At 31.5% G+C, this 15,330-nt stretch overlaps 2 protein-coding genes and 1 pseudogene across 3 annotated transcripts; all 3 read left to right on the forward strand.

The window, feature by feature from the left end:
• Window positions 1–3,584: 3,584 nt before the first annotated feature.
• LOC119690259 (keratin, type I cytoskeletal 9-like) lies at window positions 3,585–4,329 on the forward strand. Of its 2 annotated transcripts, none has more exons than XM_038105279.1 (4): window positions 3,585–3,901; window positions 3,969–4,047; window positions 4,107–4,174; window positions 4,260–4,329. In XM_038105279.1, exons 1-4 carry the CDS (start codon window positions 3,611–3,613, stop codon window positions 4,302–4,304), a joined length of 483 nt encoding a protein of 160 aa, XP_037961207.1. In that variant the 5' UTR covers window positions 3,585–3,610; the 3' UTR covers window positions 4,305–4,329. The 2 variants fall into 2 exon arrangements, with proteins under 2 accessions (XP_037961207.1, XP_037961208.1); XM_038105280.1 differs by having other exon boundaries at window positions 4,116–4,174.
• A 22-nt stretch (window positions 4,330–4,351) lies between these two features.
• LOC119688576 lies at window positions 4,352–9,139 on the forward strand (annotated as a pseudogene).
• A 3,754-nt stretch (window positions 9,140–12,893) lies between these two features.
• On the forward strand, window positions 12,894–15,204 carry LOC119689595. The gene is made up of 3 exons (XM_038104461.1): window positions 12,894–13,167; window positions 13,993–14,559; window positions 14,668–15,204. The coding sequence occupies exons 2-3, from the start codon at window positions 14,073–14,075 to the stop codon at window positions 14,907–14,909; spliced, it is 729 nt and encodes a 242-aa protein (XP_037960389.1). The 5' UTR covers window positions 12,894–13,167; window positions 13,993–14,072; the 3' UTR covers window positions 14,910–15,204.
• Window positions 15,205–15,330: the final 126 nt, after the last annotated feature.

The following is a 15,330-nucleotide window of genomic DNA, read 5'->3' on the forward strand; positions in this document are numbered from 1 at the left end:
ACCAGAGATCACCAGCACCTCTCCGCATCATTGCAAACAGGTTTGTGTATAAGGTTACTGTACATTCTTTCAATTTCTATTTCTTATATTAAAACAAATAAATTAAAATTTCACCCCCAGGTGTCTCCAGTCTTGAACGTCAACCTCAATCAGATGTCACCACACCCGCCGAGCCAGAAACACACACACGCAGTAAGACCTCCGCAGGTATAACTCAACATAGCATGAATACAAATCTACAAATAAATTTATAATATAAGCAATACACCCACAGTATATTGTACCATTAAAATTATTCTTGAAGTCACAAATTACAACACTTTTTGTCAGAAAATTCCTAATAATTGTATATGAAATCATAAGTCAACACTTTTATCAGAAAGTTCTTAATAAATATGCCTAAAAAATCTTAATAAATATGTCTAAAATTTCCCAGTGCATAATCCATTATAAATGCAAACCAAAATGGTATTTATATTGCATATATTTATACATTTAGATCAAAAATATGTCCTACTAAAAATCTTATAAACAAAATTTTATAAACAAAAATTGTTATATTCTCATAACCCTATTTTTAAGATTATTATTTCTAATATTGTTTTACAAAAACATATTGTTTATAAAAACTTATAATACTCTACATAAAAATTTTTATATATATGATTAAATTAATATTTTCTTAAAAATATTTATAATATATCAAAATTATTGCATTCTCTTAAAAACTTATATATATGATTAAATTAATATTCTCTTAAAATGTTTATAATATATCAAAATTATTATATTCTCTTAAAAAATTATCACAGTACTTAAATCATTACAATTGCAATCCAATAATGATATTCATACTGCATTATCAAAATTTATTCTAAAACTTTTACCTATATTGTCTTATCAACAATTGTTTATATATTCAAAAATTTATTAATAACAAGTTTTATTTTTATATTTAAAATCCATTAAAACAAATTATATATATACTTCAACATATTACAATTATAGTATACCAATTACTACCTATATTTTGTTATAAAATTATATTCTCATAAAAAATTATCACGGTACATAAATCATTACAAATTCAAACCCATAATGATATTTATACTGCATTATCAAAATTTATTCTAAAAACTTTTACCTATATTGTCTTATCAACAATTGTTTATATATTCAAAAATCTATTAATAACAAGTCTTGTTTTTATATTCAAAAATCCATTAAAACGAATTCTATATATATACTCTTCAACCTCTATTTTTTGTTAAAAATTTTGTTTATATATTCGAAAGTCTGTCAATAACAAATTTCGTTTTTATATACAAAATCTATTAAAAAAAACTATTATAAACTTTAACATATAATAATTCAACCTATATTTTATTTATTCGAAAGTCTGTCAATAACCAATTTCTTTTTTATATACAAAATCTATTAAAAATGTATTATAAACTTTACCTATATTATTACAAAAACTTTAACTTATATGGTCTTATCAGAACCAAAAATTTATATTTTATACTATCACCTATATCACTTCAAAACCTACATTTATTCCAAAACTTCAATCTATATTGTCTTAACAAAGATTTTATATTTCATACCTTTACCTTTATTATCTTCTGAAAACATAAATTTATTTCAAAATTTTATCCTATATTGTTTTGTCAAAAATGTTTATTTTTATATTTATATTTATACATTTATATTTATTTATATTTATATTTTATACCTTAATATTTATTAAAATTTAATAATCCAACGCTTAATATTACTCCAGAAATATTTAATAATTCTAAGCTTAATATTACCCACAAAAACCATTTCAAAGAAACCTTACTTAACAGTCAGCGTTACAATCCTTTAAAACATGTGTACAACTAACATGTTTTACATACAAAACTTGTTGCAATATCTACCATTCTATTTTTTATATGCATAATAAATCATGTTGCAATATCTACTATTCTGTTTTTATATACACATTAAATACCATTCATACACATAACAATCATCCATCTCTGAACAAGAAAGTTGACTTGAGTACAATATATAGTTGCATCACCACAAGTTCAAGACACAATCCAGCAATCTAAATACTTCTTATATAACCTATATTATCTATAAGCTATTATTATATATCTAAATTTCTAACATATCTTACATACAAAATGTGGGACATTATCTATATATATATAATATTTCTCATATCACAGCACACAGTAACACTTCTAATACGACAAGTATGGATGCTGCGTTAGCGGAACTAAATGACCCACGAGAGTGTACGTGGTTATCGGCATATACCGATGGGGTTGAGTACGCACTAGGTACGCGTAATATACTACCTACCGCACATCCTACAGTCCCTTTACCATCCATTATCATTCCCGCAACAAATCTAGCACCTTATCTAGCTCATACTTCTGAGCTATCCCTTCCTCAGATTCTGACAACTATCCCGCAAAAATATATCCCGGATATATTATATCCTCATCCCATCCCTGGTGGATTCATGAATTTGACCAGTTTGCAAATTCCTAAGGAGGTAGAAATCCTCTTGAGCTTCGGTCCGAAATACTGTCCTGTATCTCCTCCCACTTTAACCAATTACCTCTCCTACATCTACAATTACCATGAAGCACACCTAGATGCCTGTCTCGATCTTAACATACTATGCCGGAACGAGATGGATGAGAACATATACAAATTCTTAGAAGTAATGGTCAATCATAGGCAACCCACTCACCATCATAAAATGTTGCAACATCTTTACCAGACAACTTACAACTTCCTTCACTTACATCGCAACGTAGTAACGGTTCAGGCAGACAAGAGTAAATCAACAATTCTTATGTATAGAGACGACTACATAACTAAGGTGGACGACTGGTTAAAAAATTATACAAAAGAGGGCTATTGCCTCCAACTAACCGAGGATATTGGTATTCTGGTGCGTAAGTGCGGCGCTCAGTACCGGTTGCTTTATCGCGCATTGTGCAGGATTTATAAAGGGAATGGAAGACCCTATCCTCACAAAATCCATCAAGTTATACAGGAGTATAATACAAAAAATCCATCTCTACCTTATCTATACGGAACTCTTAAGATTCACAAACCAGGTCAACCTATACGCCCTATATGTAGCCCTATACATTGGTACACGTATCCTATACATAAGTTATGTCAACATATCTTGGAGTCTGCACAATCAGTGGCACAAAAAAGAATAAAAAGGAATAAAAAAGCAACAGTTCGAAGCAACTGGTAGTAGGAATGAATGATTCACTTTAATGGTAATTTATTTAATGGTTTTTGTTGTTGTTTAATGGTCTAATATGCAACTTATATGCAATCTTCATTCCATATTCGCATATACAAGTGTATATGTATGTGTGTACAGTTGTGTATACACATTTTTTTTCTTAGCACTTAGAATGTCGAACAATTGTCAAAATGTGCTGCCATCGGCGACGCAATAAGTGGAAGCCGCTTTGCTTTACGAAGAAATAAAATTCCAATAAATTTTGGAGTTGCTTTTTGCACAAATGCATGTGAAAATAATTAAAAACATAATTTAATTTTAAAGTTTTAATACATCTTTAGAATGCAATGCGGAAGAGGTGCGGAATATAGAGGAGGTGGAGGAGAACGCGGAAGAAGTTCTGAAAATAGAGGAGGAGACAGAGGTAGACGTGGCGGCGATAATGGTGGTGGTGGCGGCGGCGGCTATCGTGGCAACTGCGATGATGGTGATGGTGGTGGCATCCGTGGCTGGCAACCTCGCGGCGGCGGTAGTGGCCAACGTGGTGAACAACGCAGTGGTGCAGAGCGTAGACCTGGCATGTATCGTGGTCGCGGTGATGGACTTGGCAGTTATCCTGCCTCTGAATCATCTGTAAGTAAGAACAAATTTAAGATTTAAAGAGACTTGATTTAATTAATTTTTATTCATTTGATATTAGAGTTTTGGTAGTTTGCCGTCAACAGCAAGTTGTGGATCTTCTCATCAGTCCGATGTGTCCATTTCCAGTGTTTTCATGAGTATGCCATAAAATATATTATTTAACCAGGCTTATGTTGACGTAAATATTTTCCTTTAGTTCTCCCAGTGGTTCTCCCAGTTCAAACGTTCACCAAAGTCATGATAACACTGAGGCAGCAACTATTGGTATGCAGATTATGACAATAATTATGATTGTTCTTTCTATGATATTTTATATTGTTTCTTTATGTTGTTATATCCATATCTATAGCTGCAATTGACCAAATACGTGGCATGTGAGGAAAACGTATTTTAACTGACGTTATACAACATACTCGACCAGCGTCGTGCGTAAATAAGCAAGGTGCAGTTGGTCGTCCAGTTATGGTTCGAGGATACGTTGTTGGTGGTATTTTGCTATTTTCTACACAAAATCTGAAAAGTATAATGATGAATGTTGTCCATAAGATACTAACAACGGATCGTGCAGGAAATACAGTACAAATTAAAATTAAACATGTTGGCATAGTAGAATTAACAGATATGCAACAGTTGCATGTACTCAACTTGATTTTACGTTGATCTATGGAAGGCTGGAAACTACAACAATTGAATCGAAATTTCTTTGATCCAGTAGCTAAAGTAAGTTTAGTGTAATTGTTTAATGAAGTTTATAGGATATATTACCTCTATTCGTCAGCATGAATTGGATGTACTGATGTGTGCTGAAATCGCACATAAGGTATTGCGCACTGACACAATTTACAACATTTTGACTCAATTAGTGGAAGTGTCATCAGATTATCAAAACGCATTTGAGGCCGAAGTAATTGGTAAGTAGTACATAGTAATATCTAGAATAAAATCAAATGATTATCAATACTTCAATAATAATCAATAATAATACATTGTTACAGGCATGGTAGTAATCACTGATTATAATAACAAAACATATCGTGTGAGTGATATAGATTTCGGTATGTCGCCCAAATCCACTTTCAAACGAAAGGAAAAAGATGTCACATTCGTAGATTACTACAAACGAGTAAGGAGAAATTCTCTTATAACAAATAACAAATATATAGTCTTAATAGTAACTTTATTTATTCATTTTTAAATTTTTGTTTAAAAAAAAATTTATGAAATACTAGATATCCCGGCAAACGTTGTTTTGCCATATAAATAAGTTCTAGTGATTATTATTTTTTTTAAATGAAAGATAACGAATGTATTGTGATTGTGTGACAATGTGCTGTATGATAAAAAGAGGATATGAGCGCTGTAGACGATGATCGCCGATCAAAAGGAAAAAACACCAACCATTCGTTTTCTTGATTCAATATATTTCATTAAAATAACGGACATATTCCTTGTTTGATCTCTTAAAAGTTAAATTTAGATTCAAGAAGTAATATGTTTATTCGTCTTTAGCCAACACACATAGGCTTGATAGTTTGCCCACGTGAGAACATGCCACGTGTCCAAACCTAAGCCGTAAACAGACATCGTTTGGTCTTCCGACTTATTGATGGTAAAATAGAAGTAAAATAACCGGCGGTCCAACTTACAGTCATAGAATGTGTGGTGGTGGCATGCCTAACAAATCCAGTGACTCTAAAAACTCACAAACTTTATCTATCGATTCTATATACAGTTTTCAACCTTCAGGCATGCCGATGAGCAATCCGTTCAATGGCTCTAGTGGTTTCTTAATTTCTGGTAGTTGTACTTTATCTAATGCGCAACACATCACGGCTGACTCTTGTTTGAATTTCAGTGCATGATGCATGACAATAAGGGCATTTTTTGTCCATAAAACCAATCGACATTATAGATGTGCGGAATACTCAATATCTGGCTCGTACTCGAATGCAAGACGAAGGAACAAAATGCTTGATGTAGTTGTTGGCGCAGTCGGTCATTGGTTCTGCGTGTGTTAATTACGAACCGGCGCCCTTTTCTCCGTTCTAATTATCGTTGTTGATTTCGTTCAGTTCGTACCTCTTGTATTTGAAATTCACAAATACAATATATGTTATTGTTTTTGTTGTGGTTTCTTCAGTTCAGCTCCTCACTAAGCTTTAACTATACTGGAATTCATATCGTTTATTTATTGTATAACTGATGACAGACCGTAGGTTAGCATATCTTCCTGTGGGTTCTGAAGTGGACTTGAGGTTTGTTAGAACGTGGTTGGGCAGCGTATCAACTTTTGTGAATAATTTTAGGGCTCTGTCCCTGATATATTTTTTCACTAAGTCGACCCTTACATCTCTTTGCATGTCTGTTGTTCTAATATACCATGGAATCATGGCAGTATCTGAGGCTTTGCTGTACGTAACACATTCGTACAGTAGTGGTGGCCTAATTATTTGAGTTTATAGTAACTTTCTATTTTTGAGGTTGAAGTGATTATTATTGAACAGCGGCTTTAGAAAATGTAGGAGTTTTTGAGCAGCTATTCCGTTCGCATTTCATTTGCTTATACCAATTGAGCCGTTTGTCAAATGTGACCCCCAGATATTTTATGCTTACTTCCCACCGTAAATCCGTGTAACTGACGCTCACTCTTGGAGGATGCTGCCTTCTCTTTCGTGTTATGAATATAGCCTTGGTTTTGTTATTGTTAATTTTAATCATCCATTTCTGGAAGTATTTCACCATGAGGTCAATATTTCTGGACGGAGTGTACGTGAAGCTCAGAACTTCGTTAAAACATGTCAACGTGTAGCTAGCGGCATGAAGATGCAAATTGATGAACCAAAGTAGTAAGTAATTAACTGAATGTGTATATATGAATAACTAGTTCAGTTATTTAAATATATTTTAAAACACTAAGCGATGCAGTCGTTTTAATATATTTTTTTGGTCGCACATATTTTTCATCAGTCATTTTTTGATCAATAATTTTTTTGGTCAAACATATTTTTCGTCAATCATTTTTTGGATCTATCATTTTTTAGTCAAACATATTTTTTGGTCAGCCACTTTTTTGGTTCATCATTTTTTTAGTTCATCATTTTTTTCGTTCAACATATATTTAGTTCGTTCAACATATTTTAGGTTAGCTTATACTGACAATCGATTTATACGGTTTACCGTATAAGAACGCAAAGCTTTAAAAACTACCTCGACCCTTTGACAAAGCCTAAAATGCTCTTTGAAGAGTTAAATGTGCAATTAATTTGCTATTTATATTATGAAATATAATTCATTTTCCTTCAGTAACAAATATGATTAGAAGGGATAATATGCTAGCTGAATTATTAGATTAGGTTAACACTTTTCTTTTATATTAATACCAAAAGCTAGTTTATTTCTTTATGCATCTAAACGTATGCCATCTAGGTTTGCCACCATCTTCATCTTTAGGCATCTTTATTGCAAAAGTCAGCAGAATGAAGGACAGAATAAAGATACCTACCTTTAAACTGTATGAAAAGGACTGAAATTTAGTATGGGCCGCGTTGGAGGAACTTAGTTTCGGGAATGTATGTCCTGGAGCCATTTGTCTATCCCGACGACAAAGCGTTTGTGACCATGTTATCATGTTGATGTCGTATTAACCAGTGCGTATCTGTAAAGAAGAAGAAATTACACGACGATACATGTTTTTTAGGATGTGGGTGGGTAATTGATGAGTCAAGGTGGGGAAGATTATAGGGATTGGGGATATATTTTGGTTAAGCTTGCCATACTCGTAACGTATTTTGATTGCAAATAGTACAGTTCCACGATAAATAATTCCAAAATCTTTTGTTTAAACAGACCTTTAGATATATTTGAACGATATGTTTTTGTGCCCAACTCACAAAAATCTGGGACGTAGATCTTCTTCAATTCTAACTCGTATGATGACATTTAAAGTCACCTATCCACCATAATTATATCGCAATTACAATCTATATAGTATTTACATATTCAGCTATTTTGATGTTTTTTTTAATGTTCTTTTGTATTTTATTTTAAAGTATCGAAATGAAGGATGACAGAAATAATTCTTATGCTTCAGCTATAGATGTTGCTGTATCTCAAGATCCGCAGATCGTTATGACGGTTCTTTTCAGTCCCAGCGAAGAAAAGTAAATATTAAATATTTCTAAATAATAACGACATTATTGATATTATTTATTGATTTGCAGATATGCTGTAATTAAGAAAAAATGTTGCGTTGATAGAGTAGTTGCTTCACAAGTTGTGACTATGAAGGTTATTGCACCTCGTCCAGAAAAATCGGCTGGTCTAATGTCAATAGCAACGAAGGTTGTCATACAAATGAACGCTAAATTGCGTGGTATTATGACATGCGGTTTTGATGTATATCATTCAACTAAAAATAAACATAATTCATATGGCGCATTTGTTTCAACAATGGACATAAAGAAGTTATCAAGATATTATTCATTAGTCCAAGAATATGTAGAAGGCCAAGAATTATCAAATTATTTAACGCTAAGTGTAGCGAACGCTTTACGGGCATTTAAAGAGGAGCATCAATGCTTGCCTGAACGTATAGTATTTTATCGTGATGGAGTTGGTGATGGTCAGCTGCACCAAGTTGTAAACCATGAAGTTAAAGCTCTAGTCAATAGATTAGACGAAATATATAGTAGCGTTGGAAGTGCACGTCCACGCTTCGCATTTATAGTTGCATCTAAAAGAATCAACACGCGATACTTTCTCAAAGGTCGCAATCCTCCACCTGGTACCGTTGTGGACGATATTATTACTTTACCAGAGCGTTGACTTTTATTTAGTGTCGCAGTCTATATTCCAAGGTACGGTTTCACCTACCAACTACAACGTTATACACGATACAACTGGATTTAAGCCAGAACATATTCAAATGCTAACTTATAAAATGACGCACATATATGGTATTATAATTGGGCTGGTACCTGCCGCGTACCAGCAGTGTGTCAGTATGCTCATAAATTGGCATTCTTGGTAGGTGAGAACATCAACCGTGCTCCATCTACTGCACTCGAAAAGAATTTATATTTGTTGTAAGAAATATTTTTTCCTTATAATTATATTTAATTTTTATTTTATATTAATTGACGGCGGTGGAGACGCTACAAATTCACTTTTTATTTAATTTGTTGCACACTGAGGTAACATAAGTGCTAAAACAATACCTCATACTTGAGTTTAAAGAACAAACTTTTAGTAACTATTTGCTTTAATTTGAATATTTTTATATAAAAAACAAATGAAATTTAAAAAATTTGAATTTAATTCAAACAAAAACATTTAGATTCCATTTTTGTTTGGTGTACTTTACCTCACAACTCGAATGTTGTGGATATTTTTCCTATGAGGACATTCCAAATGTTCCTGAAATAATTTACCAAAATATGAATCTGTTTTTTTTTGAATATTTTATAGAATAAGAATATTATAATAATATTATCGTATCCATTAAGTTTGTTTTTGTGAATTGATTGCCTTTTGTAAATTCACACACTTTTTTAATCTCGTTACATTTAATACATTTTTTGAATTAACTATTAACGAACATATAATCTAGAGTTTTTTTTTTGATCTTTTAGAATCCTTTCTGGTATCATCATTTAATATAAACTAAATATTGAAGAACTAATTATTCATTAATACAAACTTTAGTATTTTAATTTATAATTTTCCCTCTGATAGCACGATGCTTGTGTACTGGAAACTACAGCGCATTGGGTATGTTTTTAAATTTATCTACAAACACTCTCGTCTACAAATACTCCTAAAAATGCACGGCAAATAGTTACGGGTTCAAGGGTAAAGAGGATCGGCAATAAAGCTTTATAAGTTCCTTAGATTCGTAAAAATGTCTACTACAAATCTGCATATAGTAAAGATTTGAAGTAGACATTTTTGTCCGGAACCTTTAGGTCTATATGAAGTTTCTAACCAGTCAGATAAACCTATACAAGGTTAGGTTATACTGGCGATCCCTAGTGGATCCACTTAGGCCTATAGGCCCATTGTATTACCGTATATATAAGAAAAACTCATGATTTAAGACCACCTAGAATCTTTGGCGAAGCATAAAATGCTATTTAACCAAACTGAGATTAATATTTTATAAACTAAATAACATATTATATTTAATTATACATAAATTTTAATATTAATAAAATTTACGTTAGTTTTTATTTTATACAACAAATACTTTTATAAGAAACTCATTTGTCGTTCATTCAATGTTACAACAGGCATAAAGCGCGCCCATAAACCAGCGCCCTGTCCTGGTTTTACATATGGAAATGTATGGTAGTGATGATAGACATGGTCCAAGTTGAAACCTTAATACTTATTATAATTGAAATCTTAATCTCATTGTCAGTGAAGTTAAACTGTCCTAACTCTTCCCAGTTAAAATTTGTGATAGAGAAGCGACCTGAACTTGTTTGGAAGAGTGAACTGTACCTGGTCGGCTGTGAAAATGGATTGGATACAGCAACAACGAAATTAAAAAGGGTAGATAGAGAAAGGGTATTTGTTTCGGAATGATATAAGTGAAGAGGATCAGTTCTACGAATCTTACTTTGAAAAAATTAAAAATATCAATTTTATTGAATCTTCTAAAAATCAACTCAGAACTAACAATAAATTATCGCTGCTAATTACTGTATAAGAAGAGAAAATAGATAATTAATTGTCCTTATCCAAAGCTTCGTCCAATTTCGTTTACATGTCGGACATTATTCTTTAATAGCCGGGTTTATATAGTTCCTTTTGAGACGCTGGGTTCCAGTGCTTTGAGTAAGATTGGTTGCAAGTGGGTTTTGGTGGTTCCTGAGTTTGATTTTGTACTTCTGTGTGTGGCTGACTACTTTATAAAATTTTATTTAATAGTAAGTTATACATAAGGAAATAAGATTCTGTAGTAAGGCTAATTGAGAATCTAATTTATCTAATTGCCTGTTTCATAATTAAAAGTACTTAGGAAATAACAGGGTACTAGCTCCCATTTGAGCAGAGCACTGCGACCATGATTGATCTTTTGTGCTATTAAAAGTACTTGCATAATATTAAATATAAAAAGCAAAATAAAATATTTATTACAGCAACATAGAACTATTTCACTATTAGGTTTAACTCAATTTTTTTCAAAATGATACACCTTCGTACAAATCTTCAATCGTGAGCCATCGTATGAGAAGAGCTTCTTGTCGCCTCATGAGTTGCGAGCAGAATGAGCCGAAAAGAGATCTTTGACTTAATATCTATATTTAAAAAGCAACTTAACAAATTTTTTAAGTCTTGTGTTTAATCCTGCTATACTCTGAGTATACCCCAGTTTTGGAAAGAGCCGGCAAAGGTTATTACAATATATAAAATTTACATTTTAATTCATCCTTTTATTTTGGTCTTGATAAAATAAGCAGTCTCAGGAAATCGTCAAAATTGACTGCAATAAAAGGTAGTAGCGATCATAAAAAATATGAAAACCGTACAGACAATGTTCGCACCAACTCACTTACAGTTATAGGTCAAAGATCTAAACAAGCAGTTACTAAACGGGCATCAAGTGTAAATTATTGGATCAGCAACTTGGCACCAACTAAGTCATACACAGAATTTTGTTTAAAATTATACTTGTTATGAGTAATATAATATATTATTTTCCTTAAAATTTTTTTTTTATTTTTGTATAACTTGTAAGAATTGTTTTTTAATAAAGTTTTATAATTAATGTTAATAGCTCATATGTTTAGTTTTATGATTTTATTTATACATTTGAGTTTTATTCAAATTGAAAACAAAAAATGCGTTTGTATTCTGTGAGAAGACCTTACTAAAATGATAAATAAGCTTATAATTATTATTGTAAGTGAATAAGTGGATGAATTTAGTAATCTACAATAATAAAAAAATATTTTAATGGCAGTATTTTCAAATTCCCAAAAATTATGTTAAGACATTATGTTAAGAATTAAGACATTATGCCGAAGCCGCATTTTATTGTTTATAAGTCGAGTGACATATTTTGAATCGTTAGTATTATAAATATATGTCCCTACACCCCACCCTACACTCAATTCCATATTTTAGTTCTGAATAAAATAAACTATAATACACACATTTTAATCATTTGATTTATGAACATTCCAGAACAGAAGACAGCAACTTTTAAATACAAAATCCATATTATTAGCAAATGCTATTATTAGATGTAGAAAGGTTATACAACGAGCAGATATAGGTATAACTTAACATACTTACATATAAGAGGTACAACTAAACATATTTGCATACAAAATAGCAAAATAGTATTTTAATAGTATATGTTATATAATACCACAAATTTTCAATCCAATGCAGGGTCTGAAATTAACTTTCTACCCATTTACAACAATAAATTCGGCTTCTGCTGATGTAAAAATTAAAAAAAGGTTTTTTATTTTTTCAAAATAAAATAATATAAAAAAAACTCATAAGTTAGATACGTATCCAAAGTAACATAAATATATAAAAGTCTATTATAATTAAGTGTCGTATAGAGGTTTTATATAATGAAGCCACATTAGTTTTATGTCGTTCTACAAATGAATCGACGGCTCAAAACAATTTCAACACTTCTGTGTGTATTCTGTGATTAACACAATTTTTTCAATAAGTTATGGACAAGAATTGCCATATCCACATTATAAAATTATATTGTATCAAGGCTACCATATATATTTTTATTATTGATAGATACGTAATGATTTTGTTGCTACGTTACACAGTTTATAAAGACATATCCAATAGAACTTTCTTCAGCAACATGGATTCAACCTACTGGAAACGAAATTACACTTCCTTTGAATTTTAAATCTGAAAAACAAATTAAATCAGGTTTTCCTTGAGATTTAAAAAGTTTTGACTTAGCATATTTGACAACATTTTCTTCATAATTTTTCAGAAACAATTTTGTGTTTATCTATTCAAAATTCCCGGTCACTTCAAAACATGTTTCGAACTTTCTTTAACAAAATTTTTTAGTATTTCGGGTATCAAGAAGTATATAAGGAAATAAGATATTTGCTAACGTGCCATTGACAAGGTGTAAAAGAATATATAGAGTCCGAAGATAACATTCGGAATGCAACCATCACGTTTTCCTATATACAATAAATCGTAATTCACGCTTAACAATAATTTCTCTTTGGAACATAAACTTCTAATTGGGATCCAAAGTAAGTTTATGGGTTGTTTTAAGACTCCATTAATCAATGTGCTAAAGTCAAAGAACGAAAGTCGTAAAGATCACTTTGAGATTTTATAACCTAAACGTTGACTCAAGCTCTTAGTGTATAAAAATTTATTATACCAATATTATTCATACTAGGTTGTGAAAAAAGTATTCTGTAGACTACTACATATGTATGGTATATAAAATAACAATGATTGATTATTGTCACAGTAGTCTGTCTGCGCGATTGGAGCTGACCTTCGCGGTCACTGGCTTTGTTTTTTCTTTCTTTCCCTTTTTCCGCCGACAGGCTTTCATTTGAAAGCATATAGAGCACCAGGTTTAGGCGGCCTCAGCCAATGTCGAGAGGTTGTTTCGACCTATGTGAAGAAAAAAATTCATCCGTAAAGAATTTAATTTTCCCTCTACCACTTATTTTTGAGAAACGTGCACGGATCCGCCATTTGGATACGCGCATTCTGGTGATGCCTATTTCGAAATGTGATTTTTATTCCCGCATGAAGTTTTGTTGAGTGTAAGTTTTAATAATTTTTTATGACATCGTTCTTGTAGATCAGATATCAAACATGTAGTAAAACTGCATGACAGATACTGACAGTTTTGTATAAATTACAAATACTCAGTTAATGACTGTAAATGCTAATAAACTTATTTTAGAGAGTCTTGAGATAACGTCTTTCGAGAAAACGTTCAATAAACAAATAACATAATAATATGGAATATGTGAAATCAATGAAATAATTCTAAAAATTGAGTTTGTCTAGTAATATGCTAAAAATTTTTTTCTCCGTAATGAATTTTGCTTTAGAACACGAGTTTTGTAACAAGAATTGTTGGCCTGACGTATACTAGATATTTAATACATAATCATTTAATAAACAAGTGAAAATGATTAAAAGTTCGATATCGGGCAATGCCACTAAACCCGAAAGTATAACATTAAAATATAAAGGTGATGGAACGTCTGTGTCACCTAAGGATAGACAATATGGAGGAGATGTGATATTTCAAAATAATGATTGCCCCTTAACAAGTGAACAATTCTTAAGAGCAAGACAGAAATTTGTTCTTCTTGAAAATGCAAATAGTACAAACGATGGGAATGCCTCAGCAGGAAAAGTTGTTAATAAAAAGAAAAACAGTTCCAAACCAGTTGAAGCAAATAGAAATCTTCCGAAGGAGTTTGCAGAGACAAGTTACTCAACCATTAACACTGAACATGAAATCAACCCTCCATTTCAGCCTCTACTCTATGAGGGATCAGCCTCCACAGTCTCACCTGTAGAATTGAATCCAAATGAAAACCTTATCTATAAAACTGAAACGCCAATGGTACTACCTAATGAAAAGCCATGCTGCAGTAAAGAATGTAGTGGTAAGTATTCTATTTAGGAACAAGTACGCATTTTTATACATATGTATTATGAAATCCATATTAAAATATGAATAATATGAATAATATTAAAAGTTTTGTTTGGAATAGGTACAACTGACCTCCAAAAAGAATTTGATTTTAAAACGATACGAAATAAATTTAAAAATTGGGCGGAGCCCAAAAACGATAACGTAAAGAGGTTAATAGCTAAACTCGAAAGAAAAACCAAGACTAGTGAACGCGATGGAAGAGATCAAGTGAAAAGGAAGAAGGAATATGGCAAGATGATTTATGAGGAAAATAACACAGAAAATGATGAAGGCAATAACCATCGAACCAACCCGAAATAGGATCAAACTTGTGCCAATGAAAAAAGTTGCTCAACTACTACTACTTAATTTTGGACTCACTGAACAAATCATATCCAAATAATGTCATCAACTAACATTAGGTTAAATTCTCATACCCGGATAATAATGACTAATTAAAATTTACTAAGTTAATGTATGAATACCATAGTATACAAAAGTCATCTTGATAACCATAACACCCAAAACCCACATCCCACATCCCAAACCCTAACCTTAAACACCATTCAACTTTTATCTTAATAAATAAACACATACATGAATTACGAACCAACAAGAGCTTTTATTTTATTTACCAGCAAAAGTGGATATCACTCGTTTTATTCAAAATAATAAGATAGTAATAGGGTAATAAATAAAAAGAAGCTCATTATAGAAGTAATAACTTAGTGTTTCCCAGCTA

Source organism: Teleopsis dalmanni, chromosome X, assembly GCF_002237135.1.
Source record: "Teleopsis dalmanni isolate 2A chromosome X, ASM223713v2, whole genome shotgun sequence".
NCBI lineage: Eukaryota > Metazoa > Arthropoda > Insecta > Diptera > Diopsidae > Teleopsis > Teleopsis dalmanni.

Excerpts from the sequence above, each read along its gene's own strand:
- LOC119690259 (XM_038105279.1), top strand. The coding sequence starts at position 3,611 with ATGCAATGCGGAAGAGGTGCGGAATATAGAGGAGGTGGAGGAGAACGC. Across the intron at positions 4,048-4,106 it reads CATTTCCAGTGTTTTCATGA|TTCTCCCAGTGGTTCTCCCA; the intron begins GTATGCCATAAA and ends ATTTTCCTTTAG. Across the intron at positions 4,175-4,259 it reads CACTGAGGCAGCAACTATTG|CTGCAATTGACCAAATACGT; the intron begins GTATGCAGATTA and ends CCATATCTATAG.
- LOC119689595 (XM_038104461.1), top strand. The coding sequence starts at position 14,073 with ATGATTAAAAGTTCGATATCGGGCAATGCCACTAAACCCGAAAGTATA. Across the intron at positions 14,560-14,667 it reads CTGCAGTAAAGAATGTAGTG|GTACAACTGACCTCCAAAAA; the intron begins GTAAGTATTCTA and ends TGTTTGGAATAG.